This window comes from Oncorhynchus clarkii, chromosome 19 (assembly GCF_045791955.1).
Source record: "Oncorhynchus clarkii lewisi isolate Uvic-CL-2024 chromosome 19, UVic_Ocla_1.0, whole genome shotgun sequence".
NCBI classification, from domain to species: Eukaryota; Metazoa; Chordata; class Actinopteri; order Salmoniformes; family Salmonidae; genus Oncorhynchus; species Oncorhynchus clarkii.
In genome coordinates this window covers 45,933,702-45,951,863 of record NC_092165.1, presented here as the reverse complement: position 1 = coordinate 45,951,863, position 18,162 = coordinate 45,933,702, and the positions used below count along the sequence as shown (strand labels likewise).

The window sequence follows — 18,162 nt, the reverse complement described above, 5'->3', positions numbered from 1 at the left end:
CGCCCTGTAACAAAGGAGTATAAATACAGGAGTAATAAAGGCCAAGTTCACAAATTTTGTTGAACAATATTTATTTATGTTATTTTTATTGATTATTTGTTTTAAATTTTGATTTATCAGGGGGTGCTGCAGCACCCTCAGCACCATACTTCCTGTGGCTATGGGATAGGCTATGTTTTTGAAACAAATAATCTGTTCAAATTGTGTTTTAAACAAAAATTAGGAGGATCAGGTATTTTAGGAATGTTACTCTTTCAATACTTTCCCATTTCAAGGCCGAAAAAGGCGAGTATAGTCTCTAAAAGGGGCACTTGTACTTTAAGTGGCTCCTTGGCCCTCGGGCGCTCAGTTAAACACCCACGTCAGCACTGCCGTTTTTTCTCGGTCTATAAACGGGTTTCGGTCTTTAGGGCTGAGCAGGAAGTGGAGCGAATGTGTACCCCGAACCAGTAAAAGAAGGAGTAAAATTGCCAACTAAAAATAAAAAAATGGCAATGGTGACAGAGATGGGGGCGAATTTGCCATATCGGGCAACGGGCGAACCAAATCACCTGTGAGTATCGATACCTTTGTCGTGGGTAGAGCATTGGCAGAAGCAGAGAGCGCGGGTAAGCAGTCTAGCCTATAGGGCGTAAGCGGGTCCTGCGGACATCGCTCGCCTGAGGAAAATGCACTAGGTTCCGCAGCACGGAAATTCTCTTCGCTGCTCATAGCCTACTGAGCTCTGGAGTTTGGGCATGAAAGGGGTGATCAATGGAACCAAAATCGGGTGTGAAGGTGATGCGGTCCGTTGGCCCCTGGGATATAACTATGATTCGTATTTGTTTGTCCATGATCGATTGAAGTCTACCATAATATCTCTGTTTTACTGTAATTCCATTGTGCGGGAGCTGTAAGTGGGCGTCTCTCCTGCGCTCGCGCACAGGCACTGAAGCTACCCGATTTTATTTCGATGCGCTGTAGTAGCCTATTATTGTTCACAGTAATTTTAAGATATAGATGCGTAAATGCTTTTGAATTAAATTGTATATTGATTTATATATATTGGAGGGAATTAGTTCGTTGTTTTGATTTCTAGGGTATCCACTCCAACCGGGCGTTAAGTGGGCGCAGTGCTGCATGCAGCTCTTCATGTATTCCATATATTTATTACGAAATGCTGATTTAAAAACAAACGTCATCAGCTAATTAGATATAAGTAATTAGGGATAAATACATGGCTAAACGATAACATTTTGACATGGTTTTAAACAACCAAAACCTACAATAAATCCACAAAGCAAATATACCCACTGTGTATGAGAGCAGCACACATTCATAATGTCTCATTACTGTCATTTTCTATTTGTGAAGAGTTTCCTGGTGAGGGTTTATATTCTCCTGTGGGATGATTGTAGGGTTTCGTTACCCGATGGTGTCAGTGAGTCGGGTGTAGCCCCTCAGATAATAAAGCGCTTGATTGACGGCTGAGGCAACCACTCACGGTGCAGGTTGGGGACTAGTAGGCTGACTCTCTGAAGAGTTGGATCAGTGGCGTATATAAACCCTGGATTGTATATTTATGTATTGGCCATTGAGAGGCTTTGAAGCCACGAGTCGGCCATATTGGCACTCCCTAGTAGGCCTAGTCCTCCATAGGAATGAATGGAATACTGCAGTATTTCAATTAAATGTTTCAAATACTTAAATACATGTACTTTTGTCCATCTTTTTTTTGCTGTGGTGGGGACAGTAACATTAGTAATCTAAAAAAATATAATACTTAAAGGAATTTTTTAAAATATCATTTACAGTTATTTGATTTGTATGTTTAGCTCACATAATATAGTTTAAAAGTATGGATTCAAATGAATGTTGCAAAAATGAATGTAGACATTAATAAAGTAATTACTATAGCTTTCAAATATTTTTTACAAAGTGGGGGAGTGCCAAGATAGAGGCACAGTGGCTTCAACACAGCGCCCCACTAGTCATCTAGTGTGTATATAAATCATTGAGTTGGATTGGCTCCACCTAGAAAACAAAAGGCAGTCAGTGATGGTTACACAAGAGGATGAAAGTTGCACATTTTGGGGTGTATAATTGTTTTCATAAATAATTAATTGAATTCACTTTTATTTCAGTTTATCCTGGTGGTGTGAATTCATATTTGTATATTGAATGATTTTACAATCCAGATTATGTGATCAGTCTCAACAATTTTCCTCTTTATTATAATTTTTGTGTGACATTATATTCACCTGTCACATATGTCTGTTGTGTGTTGCAGACAGGCCCAGCGGTGGTACCATACTGACATCACAGCCGATCACCAGAGCTATCTGCTGAAGCAGTTGGATAATCAGAGGCGTCAGGAGCTGTTCTGTGACTGCAACGTTCTGGTGGAGGGCCAGCTTTTCAAGGCCCACCGCAATGTCCTTTTCGGCAGCAGCGGCTACTTCCGTATGCTGCTTTCCCATGGGGCTGATGACAACGCTGAGCCGGTCAGCACCTCCTTCGAGGTCTTTAGCCCCGACACGTTCACCGTCATCCTGGACTTCATCTACTCTGGACAGCTGGACCTCTCCAGCCACAATGTGATCGAGGTGATGTCCGCTGCCAGCTACCTGCAGATGAACAACGTCATCAGCTACTGCAAGGACTTCATCAAGTCCTCCCTGGAGATCAGTGCCAAAGAGGATGATGTCCGCTACCTCAGCTTGTCTGAGAACAGCTATCCTCAGGCGGGTAGGGAGGACAACGCCATAGACCACCAAGCAGCCACCTCCACCAGCCCTCCCTCTGCCCTCTGGACCCACGACAGCTCCAGGCCCCAGTCCTCCAGGTACCTGGTGAAGGAGTTGGACCTGGATGCTGCAGTCCTGAAGCAGGATCTCAGCTCCCCTCAGCCCAGCCAGCAGCACAGCCCTGAGGTGGAGGCGCTGCCGGATGCAGAGGAGCCCCAGTTTGCCCGGCCTCGTGCGGAGCGCAGACGGAAAGGAGCTGGCAAGAGGAAACCCTACTGCATGCGCTCCTCAACAGATGAGGCCCTGGCCATACAAGAGGCCCGGTCACAAACGGCACAGAAGGCAGACGAACTGTATGCCACTCTACCTACCATTGTGGGTGTTGTGGGACTCTTTAACAAAGGTGAGCGCGGTGATATTATTATTGACCCTTACTAATTATTAGGTTCTTAGGGTTAAAACAGGTTCTAATTAATGTCCCCCTAATCTCACTTTAGACCCTAACCCCTCCATGCGCTTCAAGTGCCCGTTCTGCACTCACACGGTCAAGAGGAAGGCAGACCTGAAGAGGCACCTGCGCTGTCACACGGGCGAGCGGCCGTATCCCTGCCAGGCCTGCAACAAACGCTTCACCCGCCTGGAGCACCTTCGCAGCCACTTCGAGACGGTGAGTCATCTAGGGCTAAAACATGGTGGGCAGATTTACAGGTGTAGACATTCTATTAGTGTTTTTCCTGTATAATTTCTCAATTTGTTTCCCTGATTGATGCTCTACAGATCCATCAGGCCAGGAAGCTGGTGTGCAGGAAGTGTAAGCGTCAGGTGACAGAGCAGAGTGGGCGGGTAGTGTGTGAGGGCTTGCGGCGCTACCGAATGTGTACTGAGTGCATTCAGGAGACGGGCTGTGAGGATCTGCCTATCGATGGCCTGGAGGGGGCTAGCGAGGAGCCTGCCCTGTTGCTGGGGGTGGACGGGGAGGAGGAGGATGGAGACACACAGAGGAGTTGGCTGGTAACCGATGATGACGACCTGGCAGAAGACTCAGGAGCTGACCTTATCATCCAGGAAGTGGAAGACAGCGATGAGGAGCTTCAGTGAAAGTGTGTGTGTGTGTGTGTGTGTGTGTGCTTGTGTGCTTGCTTGCTTGCTTGCTTGCTTGCTTGGGCACTTTTGTGTATGAGTGTCTGCTATATTTCTCAACGTTTATTGTCAGTGATTATATATAAATAAGCATCCACATTTTTAATGACTATTCATTGGAGAAAGTTATGTTGAATAATAATTGTTTATAACTGTAAATATTAGAATTTGTAATATAATAGACTGCTTTTATTCTTAACAAGACGTTTTCAAGCTTGTATTTTCAGTTTAATATGAAAAGAAAGTGTTTGATATTCAATGTACAATGGTACCATTTTGTTTGTCAGCTTTTATCTTTCTTTGCATCAAGAATATTAACATTAATATTAACAATATTATTTCCAGCCAAATACTCCTCACACCTTTGATGTTAGTGAGGATTTTAAGGGACGTCAAAGGGAAGTCAATGGTATTTATATATGTTTGCCAATGCCTTTCATGTTAAGTCAACTACAGTGGACTGTGTTTGCACGTTTTTGTGTAGAGAATGTTTTACTCTGTTAATTGTTTACTATTAATTGTTTGTTTTTATTTACAAATGAATTACTACACATTATTTTGACCATGATTATTGTTGATGTATCATTCATGTTTATTTATTATCTTTTATACTTATTTTACACACATAAAATTTATATTTTTGTAAGAATTCCAAGTTGACTTTGTTTTATTGATTCATCAGGAAATGTCTTTCAATTTGAGTTTGATTATCTATGGTGGGGTCTAGGGCCGTATTGTGGCTGTTCTTTGCTCACAAATGGTTTATAATGTTTTGAACCAAATTCAAAATAAAGGTTACGAGATAGAATAAAACGTTAAAGACACTACACTCACGTCACTCACGTTCATGATGTAACTTCACTTTCCAATATCCTTTTCAAAACAATTTGAGGTGTTTCAAGTCAACTTTACACCTGGTGCAAATGTAGGCTATATCTGGGCTGGTCAGTAGGTGGCAGTAATGTACTACTTTTTTGTGGAGTAGAGGACCAGCAGAAGAAATTGTTGTATGCTGATGCAGTGAAGAAAGTACAGTAGGATGGGTCAAAAGGTGAGGAATCCTGAGAGTATACGAGATTTGACTTCAGAAGAGTTACAGGGTGTGTTGAGTGGTGGTGTCCCGTCCTCCCAGGCCATTGGCATGGTGCAGGAGCAGATAGGGTCAAAGTAGTAGAATGGGGTAGGGAGTTTTTAATGAGTGTAGGTGTTAACTGCAGAGAATAACCTGGGTGTATGAGACATTACTGCAGAAGACTTAATGGGGTGGTGATTAGAATTTTTAGGAAATAGTGGTATATAGGGGTAGGGTTAGTTGGTGGTGTATTTTTTTCCTAAGAACAGGAATAATGAAGAGAATTTAACGTAGGTAGGCCGGGGCTGGCCTCACACTTCAGTACAGTAGGTGGCGGTGTATGCACCTTAAAGTTGGATGCTATCTGCCAACCCAATCCCAAAGAAGAAATTTACGTCACTGCTAAGGCTGGACGAACATGGCGGCTGTCATGAGATTTGTCAACAGAAGCACTTTTGGTTCTAGAATGGGTCATCAATGTTTATCCTTCAGTTGTTCAGCAGCAGTGGCGAAATCAGTAAGTCCGTGTGTTTTCTTTCTTCAACGTCTCTCCAGTGCAGTGGCTTGTTATTTTAAATCCATGTTTTATTTGATAAACACAAGTGCCTGTTATTACCCTAATTTAGCTAGCTAAGATTACTACAGTACTAGCTAATTGTTGGTTAAAATTAATGCTAAAGACCGCTTTTAAAATGTGTGTGAAATACTCTATTTTGGTATAACGAGCAATGTCATAGCCATAATGTGGTGTGTGTGTGTGTGTGTGTGTGTGTGTGTGTGTGTGTTGTAGTTAGCTACGTGTACTGTCTCACACTTACCTCTGTTGTTGACAGGTTCAAGTTGGTGCATCTGCAGGGAAGGCTCTCCCACAGAGGGTAAAGATAGTGGAGGTTGGACCCAGAGATGGTCTTCAGAATGAAAAGGTGTAGTAGTATTCCACATTATTAGGATGTTATGCTTTTTTTGGGTGAATTACATATTTTTTTGTGGTGCATTGAATAGATCAGGTGTGGCTGGGTCGGTGTCGCTTAAACTCATGAGGAACCAGGAAGTATTTTTACAGTTCTGGGGAACTGTGAAAAGTCACCTGTTGTAGATGTTATTGTCATAACTCATGTCTCTCTCCTGCTGTCCCTGTTAGACTCTTGTCCCTACTGAAGTTAAGATTCACCTGATTGACATGCTCTCAGAGGCAGGCCTTCGTGTCATTGAAGCCACAAGCTTTGTCTCTCCAGAATGGGTCCCACAGGTGAGCTTACTAGAGTGTTTTGTTTACTCAACAACATGTCCTTTCACATTGTATATTCCAGATCATCACTGAATATCGGTGTCCATGTGACGACCATAGTTTGCTTTACAGATGTGTATCATGGATACTGTATTCATTCAACTATGAAAATAGTTGCAATTGCATCATTTGTGATGTGTCCTGTCCCTCCTGATTGACAGATGGCCGACCAGGTAGAGGTGATGAAGGGGATCAACAGACGGCCTGGTGTGTCCTATCCCGTACTGACCCCCAACCTCAAGGGCTTCCAGGCAGCTGTACATACCTCTGATTGGCTCCATGCACCTGTTACTGTGTTTACTGTGTCACCTCAACATCAAATATACACATAACAGAAACACAGAGATGTTTGAGTAACTCATGTAACTCAGTAACTTAATAATTCCATCAAAGCTAATTATTAAACCATTGTAAGCACTGTGGTATTTTTAGACTGTAGGTATTGAGCAAGTATGTTGCTGGTTATTTTCTCAGGTGAAGGCAGGAGCAGCAGAGGTGGCCATATTTGGGGCTGCTTCTGAGCTGTTTAGTAAGAAGAACATCAACTGCTCTGTGGATGAGAGCCTGCAGCGCTTTGAGGAGGTCACCAAAGCAGCCAAAGAGGCCGGTGTGCGAGTCAGAGGGTAAGATTGACAGACAGACATAGGGAGAGGCAGAGGAAGAAAATGGGAGCGGTCGTGATTTTCAATGGGAAAGTCTGTCAAATGCTGTAGGGTTGTTTACAGTTCTCTAAGACGTCATGTTGTTTGACTTCAGGGCATCAGTCTCACCTCCTTGCTCTGTTCCCTCAGGTATGTGTCATGCGTGCTGGGATGCCCATATGAGGGCCAGGTGTCACCAGACAAAGTGGCTCAGGTGAGTTCCTCTGACTCAGACCAAGCCCAGCATTATATTACTTGTCACTGAGAACTGTCTCTTCATCTTCCCATATAAATGTAATTATACTCCAAATAGATTTTATTAACAGTGTCATAGAGGTTTAAACCTGCTTGAAGATTTCACCTGTTGCTTCCTCTAATGCAGGTAGCCAAGCGTCTGTATTCCATGGGTTGCTATGAGATCTCTCTGGGCGACACCATAGGTGTGGGTACACCGGGCGGCATGGCTGAGTTGCTGGAGGCAGTGAGCAGGGAGGTGCCTGTTGACGCCTTGGCAGTCCACTGCCATGACACCTATGGTCAGGCTCTGGCCAACATCCTCATCGCCCTGCAGGTACTGCACAGTAAGACCTGAAACTGAGTGCAATATAGAGGACTCCTCTGATTTGGTGTATAAAAAGTACTGCAATACTTTTGGCATGAAGATGTTGTTTGTTTTTGCAGATGGGCATCAGCGTTGTGGACTCATCTGTGGCTGGCCTGGGCGGGTGTCCATATGCACAAGGGGCTTCTGGGAATGTGGCCACAGAGGATGTGGTGTACATGCTGCATGGACTCGGCATTCAGACGGTGAGAATTCACCTCTTCCCACTCTTTCTTTATCAGTCTCCCTCTTTCACTTCCTCCCTCAGTCCAATAGTCTGGCAATCTGTAACGAGAAAATGTTCTACTTCCTGTGTATTGAAAAATGAATTGTCTTCAGTGTTTACTTTTAACACAACACGTTTGACCTGGAGGAGTCCCAGTTCCCTTTTTAAACTGGTCAGTACACATGTAAAGTTCCCTGTTTCAGTGTGTGACTCTGTTGTCCTCCTTCTCCCTCTGTCTCAGGGAGTGGACCTGCCCAAGCTGATGGATGCTGGAGCGTTCATCTGTCGTTCCCTGAACAGAAAGACTAGCTCTAAAGTGGCCCAGGCAACCTGCAAACTCTGAACCTGGCTCCACGAAGGCCTATAAGAGGGATGTCACAAATGATACCTACAGACATGGCCAGAAGGCATTACCAAGGCAAGGCACACACACACCTGTGCCACTTAGATGTAAAATACTTTGATTTAGCTGTAGGTAAAAGCGGTTGTAAGAACTGTGTGTTCCGTTATTTGATATAAGTCAAGTACCTTTCTTATAAATGAAAACATCCAAATAGTTGGAAAGCCTTGCTCAAGTGGTGCCTTCTCATTCTTCTCATGTCCTCCATACACCCGGTGCCTTGTTGTCCTCTCCCTCTGTGTGTTACATGTTCATTGCAAATGCACAAACGGTTTATTCAGAGTAAATTATGCTGTTGAATATGTATCTCATACCAAACTTGAATCAACAGAAAGTTAAATGAAGGTATTATTGACAGTTATTGTTGTATTGACCATTTGGGTGTACAAACAGACCTTGATGTTTGCAGAGTGGAATAGAAAACAGATCTATTGATGAGAATCAACAAATTGATTTATATTATGGGACGGGGAGTCACAGGATTTAGCCATTGTGTTGTCATGTTTGTTATTGTCATCTTCCAAATCTTCCGACTATCCTTCCTTGAAAACCACTTGGGATTTGCAAACCTACCATATTAGGGCAGTAAAGTCCGTCATTCCAGCAGTTGGAATAGAATTTGAATGTTTTCGTCTGTTTAATTCTCGGTTTTGGTGTGTCTCATTGTGAATGTAAATATTTATTGTAAAAGGTTGCACTTCTGAAATGACGCTGTTAGAAAAGTTTATCATAAATCTAAGGAAGCTAAATTCTTTGCTGTATTTAAATAAATAAAAATACTTACTCTTTAATGAATGTGTTATGCATATTTAATTGAACAAATGGCATTGTGCATTTACACAGCCAGTGTCTGTGACACAGCTACGGAAGTGTAGCCGAAATATGACACATGATGAAACATGACACTGCCTACCCAACCAGGACATAGAGATGAATCACCTAGAGTTCTGGTGAGTTTATAACACTAGACTAGTTGAGGAATCCACATTGGGGCGGCAGGTAGCCTAGTGCGTTGGGCCAGTAACCAAAAGGTTGCTAGATCGAATCCCTGAGCTGACAAGGTAAAAAGCTGCCGTTCTGCCCCTGAACAACTGTTCCTAGGCTGTCATTGTAAATAAGAATTTGTTCTTAACTGACTTGCCTAGTTAAAAAAGGTTAAAGAATACAGTGGGGCAAAAAAGTATTTAGTCCGCCACCAATTGTGCAAGTTCTCCCACTTAAAAAGATGAGAGAGGCCTGTAATTTTCATCATAGGTACCCTTCAACCATGACTGATAAAATTAGGGGGAAAATCCAGAAAATCACATTGTAGGATTTTTAATGAATTTATTTGCAAATTATGGTGGAAAATAAGTATCTGGTCACCTACAAACAAGCAAGATTTCTGGCTCTCACAGACCTGTAACTTCTTCTTTAAGAGGCTTCTCTGTCCTCCACTTGTTACCTGTATTAATGGCACCTGTTTGAACTTGTTATCAGTATAAAAGACACCTGTCCACAACCTTAAACAGTCACACTCCAAACTCCACTATGGCCAAGACCAAAGAGCTGTCAAAGGACACCAGAAACAAAATTGTAGACCTGCACCAGGCTGGGAAGACTGAATCTGCAATAGGTAAGCAGCTTGGTTTGAAGAAATCAACTGTGGGAGCAATTATTAGGAAATGGAAGACATACAAGGCCACTGATAATCTCCCTCGATCTGGGGCTCCACGCAAGATCTCACCCCGTGGGGTCAAAATGATCACAAGAACGGTGAGCAAAAATCCCAGAACCACACGGGAGGACCTAGTGAATGACCTGCAGAGAGCTGGGACCAAAGTAACAAAGCCTACCATCAGTAACACACTACGCCGCCAGGGACTCAAATCCTGCAGTGCCAGACGTGTCCCCCTGCTTAAGCCAGTACATGTCCAGGCCCGTCTGAAGTTTGCTAGAGAGCATTTGGATGATCCAGAAGAAGATTGGGAGAATGTCATATGGTCAGATGAAACCAAAATATAACTTTTTGGTAAAAACTCAACTCGTCGTGTTTGGAGGACAAAGAATGCTGAGTTGCATCCAAAGAACACCATACCTACTGTAAAGCATGGGGGTGGAAACATCATGCTTTGGGGCTGTTTTTCTGCAAAGGGACCAGGACGACTGATCCGTGTAAAGGAAAGAATCAATGGGGCCATGTATCGTGTGATTTTTGAGTGGAAACCTCCTTCCATCAGCAAGGGCATTGAAGATGAAACGTGGCTGGGTCTTTCAGCATGACAATGATCCCAAACACACCGCCCGGGCAACGAAGGAGTAGCTTCGTAAGAAGCATTTCAAGGTCCTGGAGTGGCCTAACCAGTCTCCAGATCTCAACCCCATAGAAAATCTTCGGAGGGAGTTGAAAGTCCATGTTGCCCAGCAACAGCCCCAAAACATCACTGCTCTAGAGGAGATCTGCATGGAGGAATGGGCCAAAATACCAGCAATAGTGTGTGAAAACCTTGTGAAGACTTACAGAAAATGTTTGACCTCTGTCATTGCCAACAAAGGGTATATAACAAAGTATTGAGATAAACTTTTGTTATTGACCAAATACTTATTTTCCACCATCATTTGCAAATACATTCATTAAAAATCCTACAATGTGATTTTCTGGATTTTTTTCTTCTAATTTTGTCTGTCATAGTTGAAGTGTACCTATGATGAAAATTACAGGCCTCTCTCATCTTTTTAAGTGGGAGAACTTGCACAATTGGTGGTTGACTAAATACTTTTTTGCCCCACTGTATATAATAATTAATTCATGGCACTTCAAAACCAATCAAAGGCAGTACCATTGAGATACTTGTAAACCATAGGACGTACTGTACAGGAATCGAATCGGAGTCTTCTATGGACTAAGGGCTGGATTTAATCTGTATCGCTGAAGTTCAGTGTTACAGCGTGATAGAAATGTAAAGGCAATGTTCCCATGTTAGCGGAGACTGCATTCACAGTAAACGCTGCATATGTCTGCTCAGTCGAAAATTTAGATCACGCAATCTGTAACGCTTAAGCGATACTGATTGAATGGAACCCTAACCGTCATCTCAGTGGTGGGAGGTAATGGTTGAGTCATGTTCTGAGAGGTTGGGATTTTGCACTTAATGTAAAGCAAGTGATACAGAACAAACAGGCAGTGTTTGTCTTCCACACCTAGTAGTAAGCGACAGAGAACCTGACGAAGAAGCTGGACTTGCTATACTGAGATTCCTTTAGCTTGCTTACACTTCAGAGGATATCTTTAAGAAATGGCTTTCTTCTTGCCACTCTTCCATAAAGGCCAGATTTGTGCAATATACGACTGATTGTTGTCCTATGGACAGAGTCTCCCGCCTCAGCTGTAGATCTCTGCAGTTCATCCAGAGTGATCATGGGCCTCTTGGCTGCATCTCTGATCAGTCTTCTCCTTGTATGAGCTGAAAGTTTAGAGGGACGGCCAGGTCTTGGTAGATTTGCAGTGGTCTGATACTCCTTCCATTTCAATATTATTGCTTGCACAGTGCTCCTTGGGATGTTTAAAGCTTGGGAAATATTTTTGTATCCAAATCCGCCTTTAAACTTCTTCACAACAGTATCTCGGACCTGCCTGGTGTGTTCCTTGTTCTTCATGATGCTCTCTGCGCTTTTAACGGGCCTCTGAGACTATCACAGTGCAGGTGCATTTATACGGAGACTTGATTACACACAGGTGGATTGTATTTATCATCATTAGTCATTTAGGTCAACATTGGATCATTCAGAGATCCTCACTGAACTTCTGGAGAGAGTTTGCTGCACTGAAAGTAAAAGGGGCTGAATAATTTTGCACGCCCAATTTTTCAGTTTTTGATTTGTTAAAAAAGTTTGAAATATCCAATAAATGTCGTTCCACTTCATGATTGTGTCCCACTTGTTGTTGATTCTTCACAAAAAAATACAGTTTTATATCTTTATGTTTGAAGCATGAAATGTGGCAAAAGGTCGCAAAGTTCAAGGGGGCCGAATACTTTCGCAAGGCACTGTACGTATGAGCCAACAATGACTTGGACATAAACATCAGAGAAATTCTGACTTCTAAATGAAACTTTATCCTAAAGCAATGGTATGCCAAAAACCAAGACTGTGTTGGGAACATCTATTCACTCTCTGTGCATGTGTGTACATTAATGAATGAAACATCCTGTATAACAGGACTTCATTGCCCCGTGCTGCTGGCTTGGTCCTGTATGTCACGTGGGGCTGTTTTAAGGTCCTGATTAGATATGTTCTGATCTAGTCACTCAGGCTAAGTCAGACAGAAATGGGGCCAAATATCGAATATTACTGAATACCGAGTTACCTGAAGAGTAACTTTCCAGATAAAGTGAAACAGGAACAGGAATGAAGCCCACTACTGTAATATGAATAAATATGAATAAAAAATAATGTACAAAACAGAAGTTTGAAGCTGATTGTGAAGGTTCTGTTCCTGACCATGTGAGGCTATCAGGTGTCCACACCATTGTTCACTGAGAAACACTGTTTTATCCACTTTACTCTGTAGTCAGATTTTGTGCTCCAGCTTTCCAAGATGCCAGCATTTACTTGCATACGTGGACTTGATAAATTAAACAGCAACATTCCTTGTTTCTCATTTGAATCAACATAGGCCTTGGATGAGGAACATTTGTGTACAAACATGTACAAACACAGACAATCTGTTGTGGCATTACAACATAAATATGAGAGGAACCATGCAGATGTAGTCTTGTAATAGAGTAAAACAATTTAAAAAGTGATTAAATGATAGAGGAGCTTCTATTAGAATGCATGCTTTAAATAAATGATTAATTATGTTGGTGCACCATTGCCAAGTAGTGGTAAGCCACTGTCCAGTTTAGACTAATCTTGCACCAACACTGTCAAAGCAAAGATATTTGTTATCATTCTGTTGTCTCATATTGAAGTCATAAAACAGAGAGTATACAAATGTCTTTGAGGCAAGAAACAACACATTTCAGTAATTAATAAGCAAATCTCTGAAATGCATTTTCTTTCTAGTAGTCTCTGTTTCTAGAGCGCCTTAGCACACCTCCAAAGTATTGGTGATGTGGGTGAATACCTCCGCCAGGTGTGTCTTGAATACATGCTTGTCACTCTGACAAAATAGTTCCCTATGAGCATTTCACTCTTCGCCCTCCCACCTGTTCCCTCAAATATTTTTGGGCACTGAGCAAATTTCATGTCTGCTGAGCGCAAACTTGACCGTTGTGAAAATTCTGTGCAACTTCCAGCGCGCGTTTAATGTGAATGCTGAGGCTGTACCCACTTTAAGTTTCAGGTTCAGACGGTGGTCAAGAAGGCTACTGTGGCTATTTGATCATAATGTAGACCTACCAGAGTGGCCTACCATCAAAAACAATGGAGAAAGTGCATCTCATAACATTTTAACATTGAAATAGCTGTTCTATCATTCACCCTACAGTAGCAGCCAATGTGTGATGTTCAATGTAGCCCTACATTCCATGAGACTTAAAAGAAAACATGCAGGGCTTGACATTACCTTGTCCTTTAGACAATGAGGTGACTGAAAAGGTTATTGTATTGTTTGATGTAAGAAACCACTTTACAAAATAACATGCAGTATTATTCCCATACCATTATTACAGAGAATAAGAAAAATTATGTTACCCTCTGCTGCCTATTGGCTACTTAGCTTAGTCAAACCTGTCTCAAAATACAACACTGCCCCTTTAAGACAAAAAAAAAGCTCATACTCCACTCATATTTTCAAAGAAATGTACACGTTTTGTGCTCTTGTATGAAGCAATCACTCCCCCATTGCTGACTACAAATGATTTATAACTGGGCTAATAACTCACTAACTAGCAAAGGATATGAACAAAATGTGCACACGTGTCTACATGCATGTCTGGCTTTGATAAATAAAAAAGCGCATCTACTCACGACCGCTCATGCTGTAAACACAGTCAAGTTCAAAGCGAATGGCACAGATCCATACATGGCAATGATCAATTTGCATTTATAAACTGGGTGGTTCGAGCTCTGAATGCTGACTGGCTGAAAGCTGTGGTATATCAGACTGTTCTAATTACATTGGTAACCAGTTTATAATAGCAATAAGGCACTTCGGGGGTTTGTGGTATATGGCAAATATATCACGGCTAAGGACTGTGTCCAGGCACTCCGCATTGCGTCGTGCTTAAGAACAGCCCTTCTTATGCACAATGTATATTGGCCATAAACCAATAAATAGGCCTACTGCAGCTCTGATTGGTTATGCCACACCGGTCTGTGTAGAGTACGGTCTGAGTCATGCGTGTCAATGCAATAGAATCCTACTCCGATGCGTTTTGCCTACAAAAAATGTATTGCATAGTGACAGTAGTTTTGCATGCTAACTCTTGCATAGTTCATTTTGTTTCGCTATGTTGCATTGAAAGGGAAACGTTGATAGTAAAGGGAAATGGGTTGGAATGGTTGGTTATTCAGTCTGGCAGTAAGAGTTTAGTTGTATAAAATGGAATGTGGCTCATGACAGGCTTGTCTAGCCCCAGGGTCATGTACATCAATACAAAGCCTTGCTCCATGGCAGTATAAGGCAGTAATAGCTAAGGCAGTAGAGACTTTGAGAAAAGTCTGTCTCTCATACAGGCTTGACCAATAAGGTGAGGCCTGGCTCCATAGGCCTTAATGTTTGGTTCAGTCTTGGGATAGAGTGGACATCCACTCTAGGACAGGTTAGGGGCAGAAGCATGCATATGAGCCGGTAAGGTGGCTTGTAGGTGGCCTGGAAACTGGGGATTTAAGGATTGTTTCTCCAGCCGAGACATAGGTAGAGTGCTGCAGTCGCTGCAGGAATTTTCCTTGTTGTACCGTTCATGCAAGGCCAAGGTGCGCTTTCTTCTCTTCATCTTTTGTGCTTTGCGAGCGATGCCCTTGGAGATGAGGTAGATGATCTCACAGACGTTGAGCACGATGCAGAGGGCCGAGGCGCCCACCATGAAGTAGGTGAAGACCTTCTTCTCTGTGGGGTGGCCGATGTAGCAGTCCACCTGATTGGGGCATGGGCTGACCTCACACTTGACCAGCCGGGGCAGGTAGAAGCTGTCATAGATTTTGTGGAGGATGTATAGGAAGGAGATCTCGATGCCTGTCTTGACGAAGAGGCTGAGTAGGTAGGTCCACCAGAGGCCGCCGTGCTTTTTGCCTGTGTTCTCGTACAGCTTGGCCTTGTTGCCATGCTTGGCGTGGTACTTCCGCTCACGTTCATCGCGATACGCCACATGCATCACCACCATCAAGGAGGGGCAGGTGACGAAGATGAGCTGCAGGGCCCATAGGCGGATGTGGGAGATGGGGAAGTAGTGGTCGTAACAGACGTTAGCACAGCCGGGCTGCTTGGTGTTGCAGTCAAAGTCCTTCTGCTCATCGCCCCACACGCGTTCTGCCGCCACCACGTACACCATTACCCTGAACACAAACACCACAGAGAGCCAGATACGGCCGAACGCAGTGGAGTACTTATTCACCCCACTCAGGAGGGCTTGGAAGGTCTTCCAATCCATGATTGGGGCTGGATGTTGACAGCCCACCTTTTTAGAATGAGCTTTCTTTAGTTTGATTACTATGGATTACTACTATGGATTACTGGAGCAACCTGAGTAGATAAAAGAGAGAGGCATCAATATATGGTATGGTATGAATTAATTTCACAAACACTTAAAGATTGTTGGGTGTATTGCTATTACTTTGATGTGCCTTTTATAGAAACCAGAAGTATAATATCTATTTTTTGAGAAATTAACTTGAATGCACTGGCATTTTGTTTCCCCTTTTCAATAGATTTGTCATTAGTATATTTCCACATATCCCACATGTTGACATGCATATAAAGTTAACTTTGTCAACAAAGATCACCTTTTATCCTTGTAATATTTACCTGAGAAGGTTTCACAACCAAAAGGTTTACACACAGGTACAGTGCATTCGGAAAGTATTCAGACCTTTTGAATTTTTCCACATTTTGTTACATTACAGCCTTATTCTAAAATTGATTAAACCGTTTCCCCCCTCAATCTACACACAATACCCCATAATGACAAAGCAAAAACAGGTTTTTAGAAATGTTTGAACATTTATAAAAATAAAATAAAAAATATCACATTTAGATAAGTATTCAGACCCTTTACTCAGTACTTTGTTGAAGCACCTCTGACGCACCTCTGCACACCTGTATTTGGGGAGTTTCTCCCATTCTTCTCTGCAGATCTTCTCAAGTTCTGTCAGGTTGGATGGGGCTATTTTCAGGTCTTTCCAGAGATGTTCGATCGGGTTCAAGATCGGGTTCTGGCTGGCCCACTCAAAGACATTGAGACTTGTCCTGAAGTCACTCCTGCGTTGTCTTGGCTGTGTGCTTAGGGACGTTGTCCTGTTGGAAGGTGAACCTTCGCCCCAGTCTGAGGTCCTGAGCACTCTGGAGCAGGTTTTCATCAAGGATCTCTCTGTAATTTGCTCCATTCATCTTTCCCTTGATCCTGAATAGTCTCCCAGTCCCTGCCGCTGAAAAACTGCCACCACCATGCTTCACTGTAGGGATGGTGCCAGGTTTCTTCCAGGCATGATGCTTGGCATTCAGGCCAAAGAGTTCAATCTTGGTTTCATCAGACCAGAGAATCTTGTTGCTCATGGTCTGAGAGTCTTTCGGTGACTTTATGTAGAAATGAGTAAAAATAAAGAAAACCCCTGGAATGAGTAGGTGTGTCCAAACTTTTGACTGGTACTGTTTGTAAATCGGGTATTTATTTGTAATACATTTGCAAACATTTCTAAAAACCTGTTTTGTCATTATGGGGTATTTCATTTAATACATTTTAGAATAAGGCTGTAACGTAACAAAATGTGGAAAAAGTCAAGGTGTCTGAATACTTTCCGAATGCACTGTAAATGTGGCAATTGATCAATTCGAATTTTGGGGGGGAAATTACAATTGAGCAAGGTGGGAACGCAAATGAAGGCACATGCTGCTATAGTAGATCTTGTTTTAATTTGCTTTACCACACACCGACCTAGCTATAACAGTTGGGATGTCTGTGATATTGGATAAGTATGATTTTCCTAATAAATCAGTTTGGCTGTACAGGGAAGGACATCAGTGCCCATCATCTTTCTCTATGTTTTTCTTTGTTCTCCTCATTGCTCATGCCTGCTTAAAAATGTAACATGTTGGTATAAAGCCAATGTGAACTGTTCCAACATTATCCCCCAAAAAGGAATGGATACAGTTCAACGTACAGGCACCATGATTCTTCATCAAACTAGCTTTTACTCATAACCTCTTCTATTGCGCATTTTCAGGTGGCTGTATAAACTTTTATGATACGTTGGTACAATGTACGGTAAATCTCCCCGAATTTTGTCAAACAACGTCAATTGAATAGGTGACGCATGTCAAAACGTAGTCTACAATTCAACATCAACGCAATAAAACAATACAAATGCCTACACCCCATGCTCAACTCATTCACACACCAAAAGTAAGTAACAAATTACATTTAAAAAATAGATAGCCTACATTCCACTTACTTAACAAATGTTAATCCGTTTGTGCTTTTGTTCATAAATCACTTCTTTTTTCTGTAGATTTATCTTGGGTTAATTCGTTGTACGCAGAGATTTAGCCCGCTCTACAGGTAGAACGTCGTTGTCTTGAGTAATGGGTCTTTGGACTATGCCTGTGGGTGGGGGAAAAAATTCTTGTAGCTTTAGGATTTACTGATTTTTTTCGCTGGAATACACAACTCTTCGCTCTTTTCTAATCGGTCTGATGCATCCACTAATCACACTAGTTCGATAGATATCTGCCTCCTGACAGTCCAGACTGCACTTTTACAATGATAAAGAAATTGTGAATTTGTCCTTCTCATGGCATATTATATGTAAAATACAATAAAAACACATCTGGTTTGGCTAATTATTAAACTATCCTGTGTTATTCCCTTACTAGCACAAAAGCAAATAGACCCATTTTATATAGTTTACTGTGTCCATCAATTAGAGCTC

At 42.3% G+C, this 18,162-nt stretch overlaps 3 protein-coding genes across 5 annotated transcripts; 2 read left to right on the top strand and 1 right to left on the bottom strand.

Moving 5' to 3' along the window:
- Nucleotides 1-404: 404 nt before the first annotated feature.
- On the top strand, nt 405-4,512 carry LOC139374294 (zinc finger and BTB domain containing 8A). Its single transcript, XM_071115330.1, has 4 exons — nt 405-553; nt 2,270-3,129; nt 3,224-3,393; nt 3,504-4,512. The coding sequence occupies exons 1-4, from the start codon at nt 489-491 to the stop codon at nt 3,822-3,824; spliced, it is 1,416 nt and encodes a 471-aa protein (XP_070971431.1). The 5' UTR covers nt 405-488; the 3' UTR covers nt 3,825-4,512.
- Nucleotides 4,513-5,327: 815 nt separating this feature from the next.
- LOC139375311 (hydroxymethylglutaryl-CoA lyase, mitochondrial-like) lies at nt 5,328-11,996 on the top strand. 3 transcript variants are annotated; one of them, XR_011627778.1, is made up of 11 exons: nt 5,328-5,455; nt 5,772-5,861; nt 6,080-6,187; nt 6,388-6,483; nt 6,701-6,849; nt 7,018-7,081; nt 7,250-7,438; nt 7,549-7,674; nt 7,936-8,700; nt 9,116-9,301; nt 10,795-11,996. XR_011627778.1 is itself a non-coding variant. In XM_071116964.1 (9 exons), exons 1-9 carry the CDS (start codon nt 5,357-5,359, stop codon nt 8,035-8,037), a joined length of 1,023 nt encoding a protein of 340 aa, XP_070973065.1. In that variant the 5' UTR covers nt 5,328-5,356; the 3' UTR covers nt 8,038-8,885. The 3 variants fall into 3 exon arrangements, 1 of the variants encoding a protein (XP_070973065.1); XR_011627777.1 differs by having other exon boundaries at nt 9,116-11,996; XM_071116964.1 differs by lacking the exons at nt 9,116-9,301; nt 10,795-11,996 and having other exon boundaries at nt 7,936-8,885.
- A 1,710-nt stretch (nt 11,997-13,706) lies between these two features.
- LOC139375313 (gap junction protein beta 3) lies at nt 13,707-17,814 on the bottom strand. Its single transcript, XM_071116965.1, has 2 exons — nt 17,686-17,814; nt 13,707-15,760 (listed from the first exon to the last, which is right to left on the bottom strand). The coding sequence occupies exon 2, from the start codon at nt 15,666-15,668 to the stop codon at nt 14,832-14,834; it is 837 nt and encodes a 278-aa protein (XP_070973066.1). The 5' UTR covers nt 15,669-15,760; nt 17,686-17,814; the 3' UTR covers nt 13,707-14,831.
- Nucleotides 17,815-18,162: the final 348 nt, after the last annotated feature.

Excerpts from the sequence above, each read along its gene's own strand:
- LOC139374294 (XM_071115330.1), top strand. The coding sequence starts at position 489 with ATGGCAATGGTGACAGAGATGGGGGCGAATTTGCCATATCGGGCAACG. Across the intron at positions 3,130-3,223 it reads TGTGGGACTCTTTAACAAAG|ACCCTAACCCCTCCATGCGC; the intron begins GTGAGCGCGGTG and ends ATCTCACTTTAG. Across the intron at positions 3,394-3,503 it reads TTCGCAGCCACTTCGAGACG|ATCCATCAGGCCAGGAAGCT; the intron begins GTGAGTCATCTA and ends GATGCTCTACAG.
- LOC139375311 (XM_071116964.1), top strand. The coding sequence starts at position 5,357 with ATGGCGGCTGTCATGAGATTTGTCAACAGAAGCACTTTTGGTTCTAGA. Across the intron at positions 5,862-6,079 it reads ATGGTCTTCAGAATGAAAAG|ACTCTTGTCCCTACTGAAGT; the intron begins GTGTAGTAGTAT and ends TGTCCCTGTTAG. Across the intron at positions 7,082-7,249 it reads CACCAGACAAAGTGGCTCAG|GTAGCCAAGCGTCTGTATTC; the intron begins GTGAGTTCCTCT and ends CCTCTAATGCAG.
- LOC139375313 (XM_071116965.1), bottom strand. The coding sequence starts at position 15,668 with ATGGATTGGAAGACCTTCCAAGCCCTCCTGAGTGGGGTGAATAAGTAC.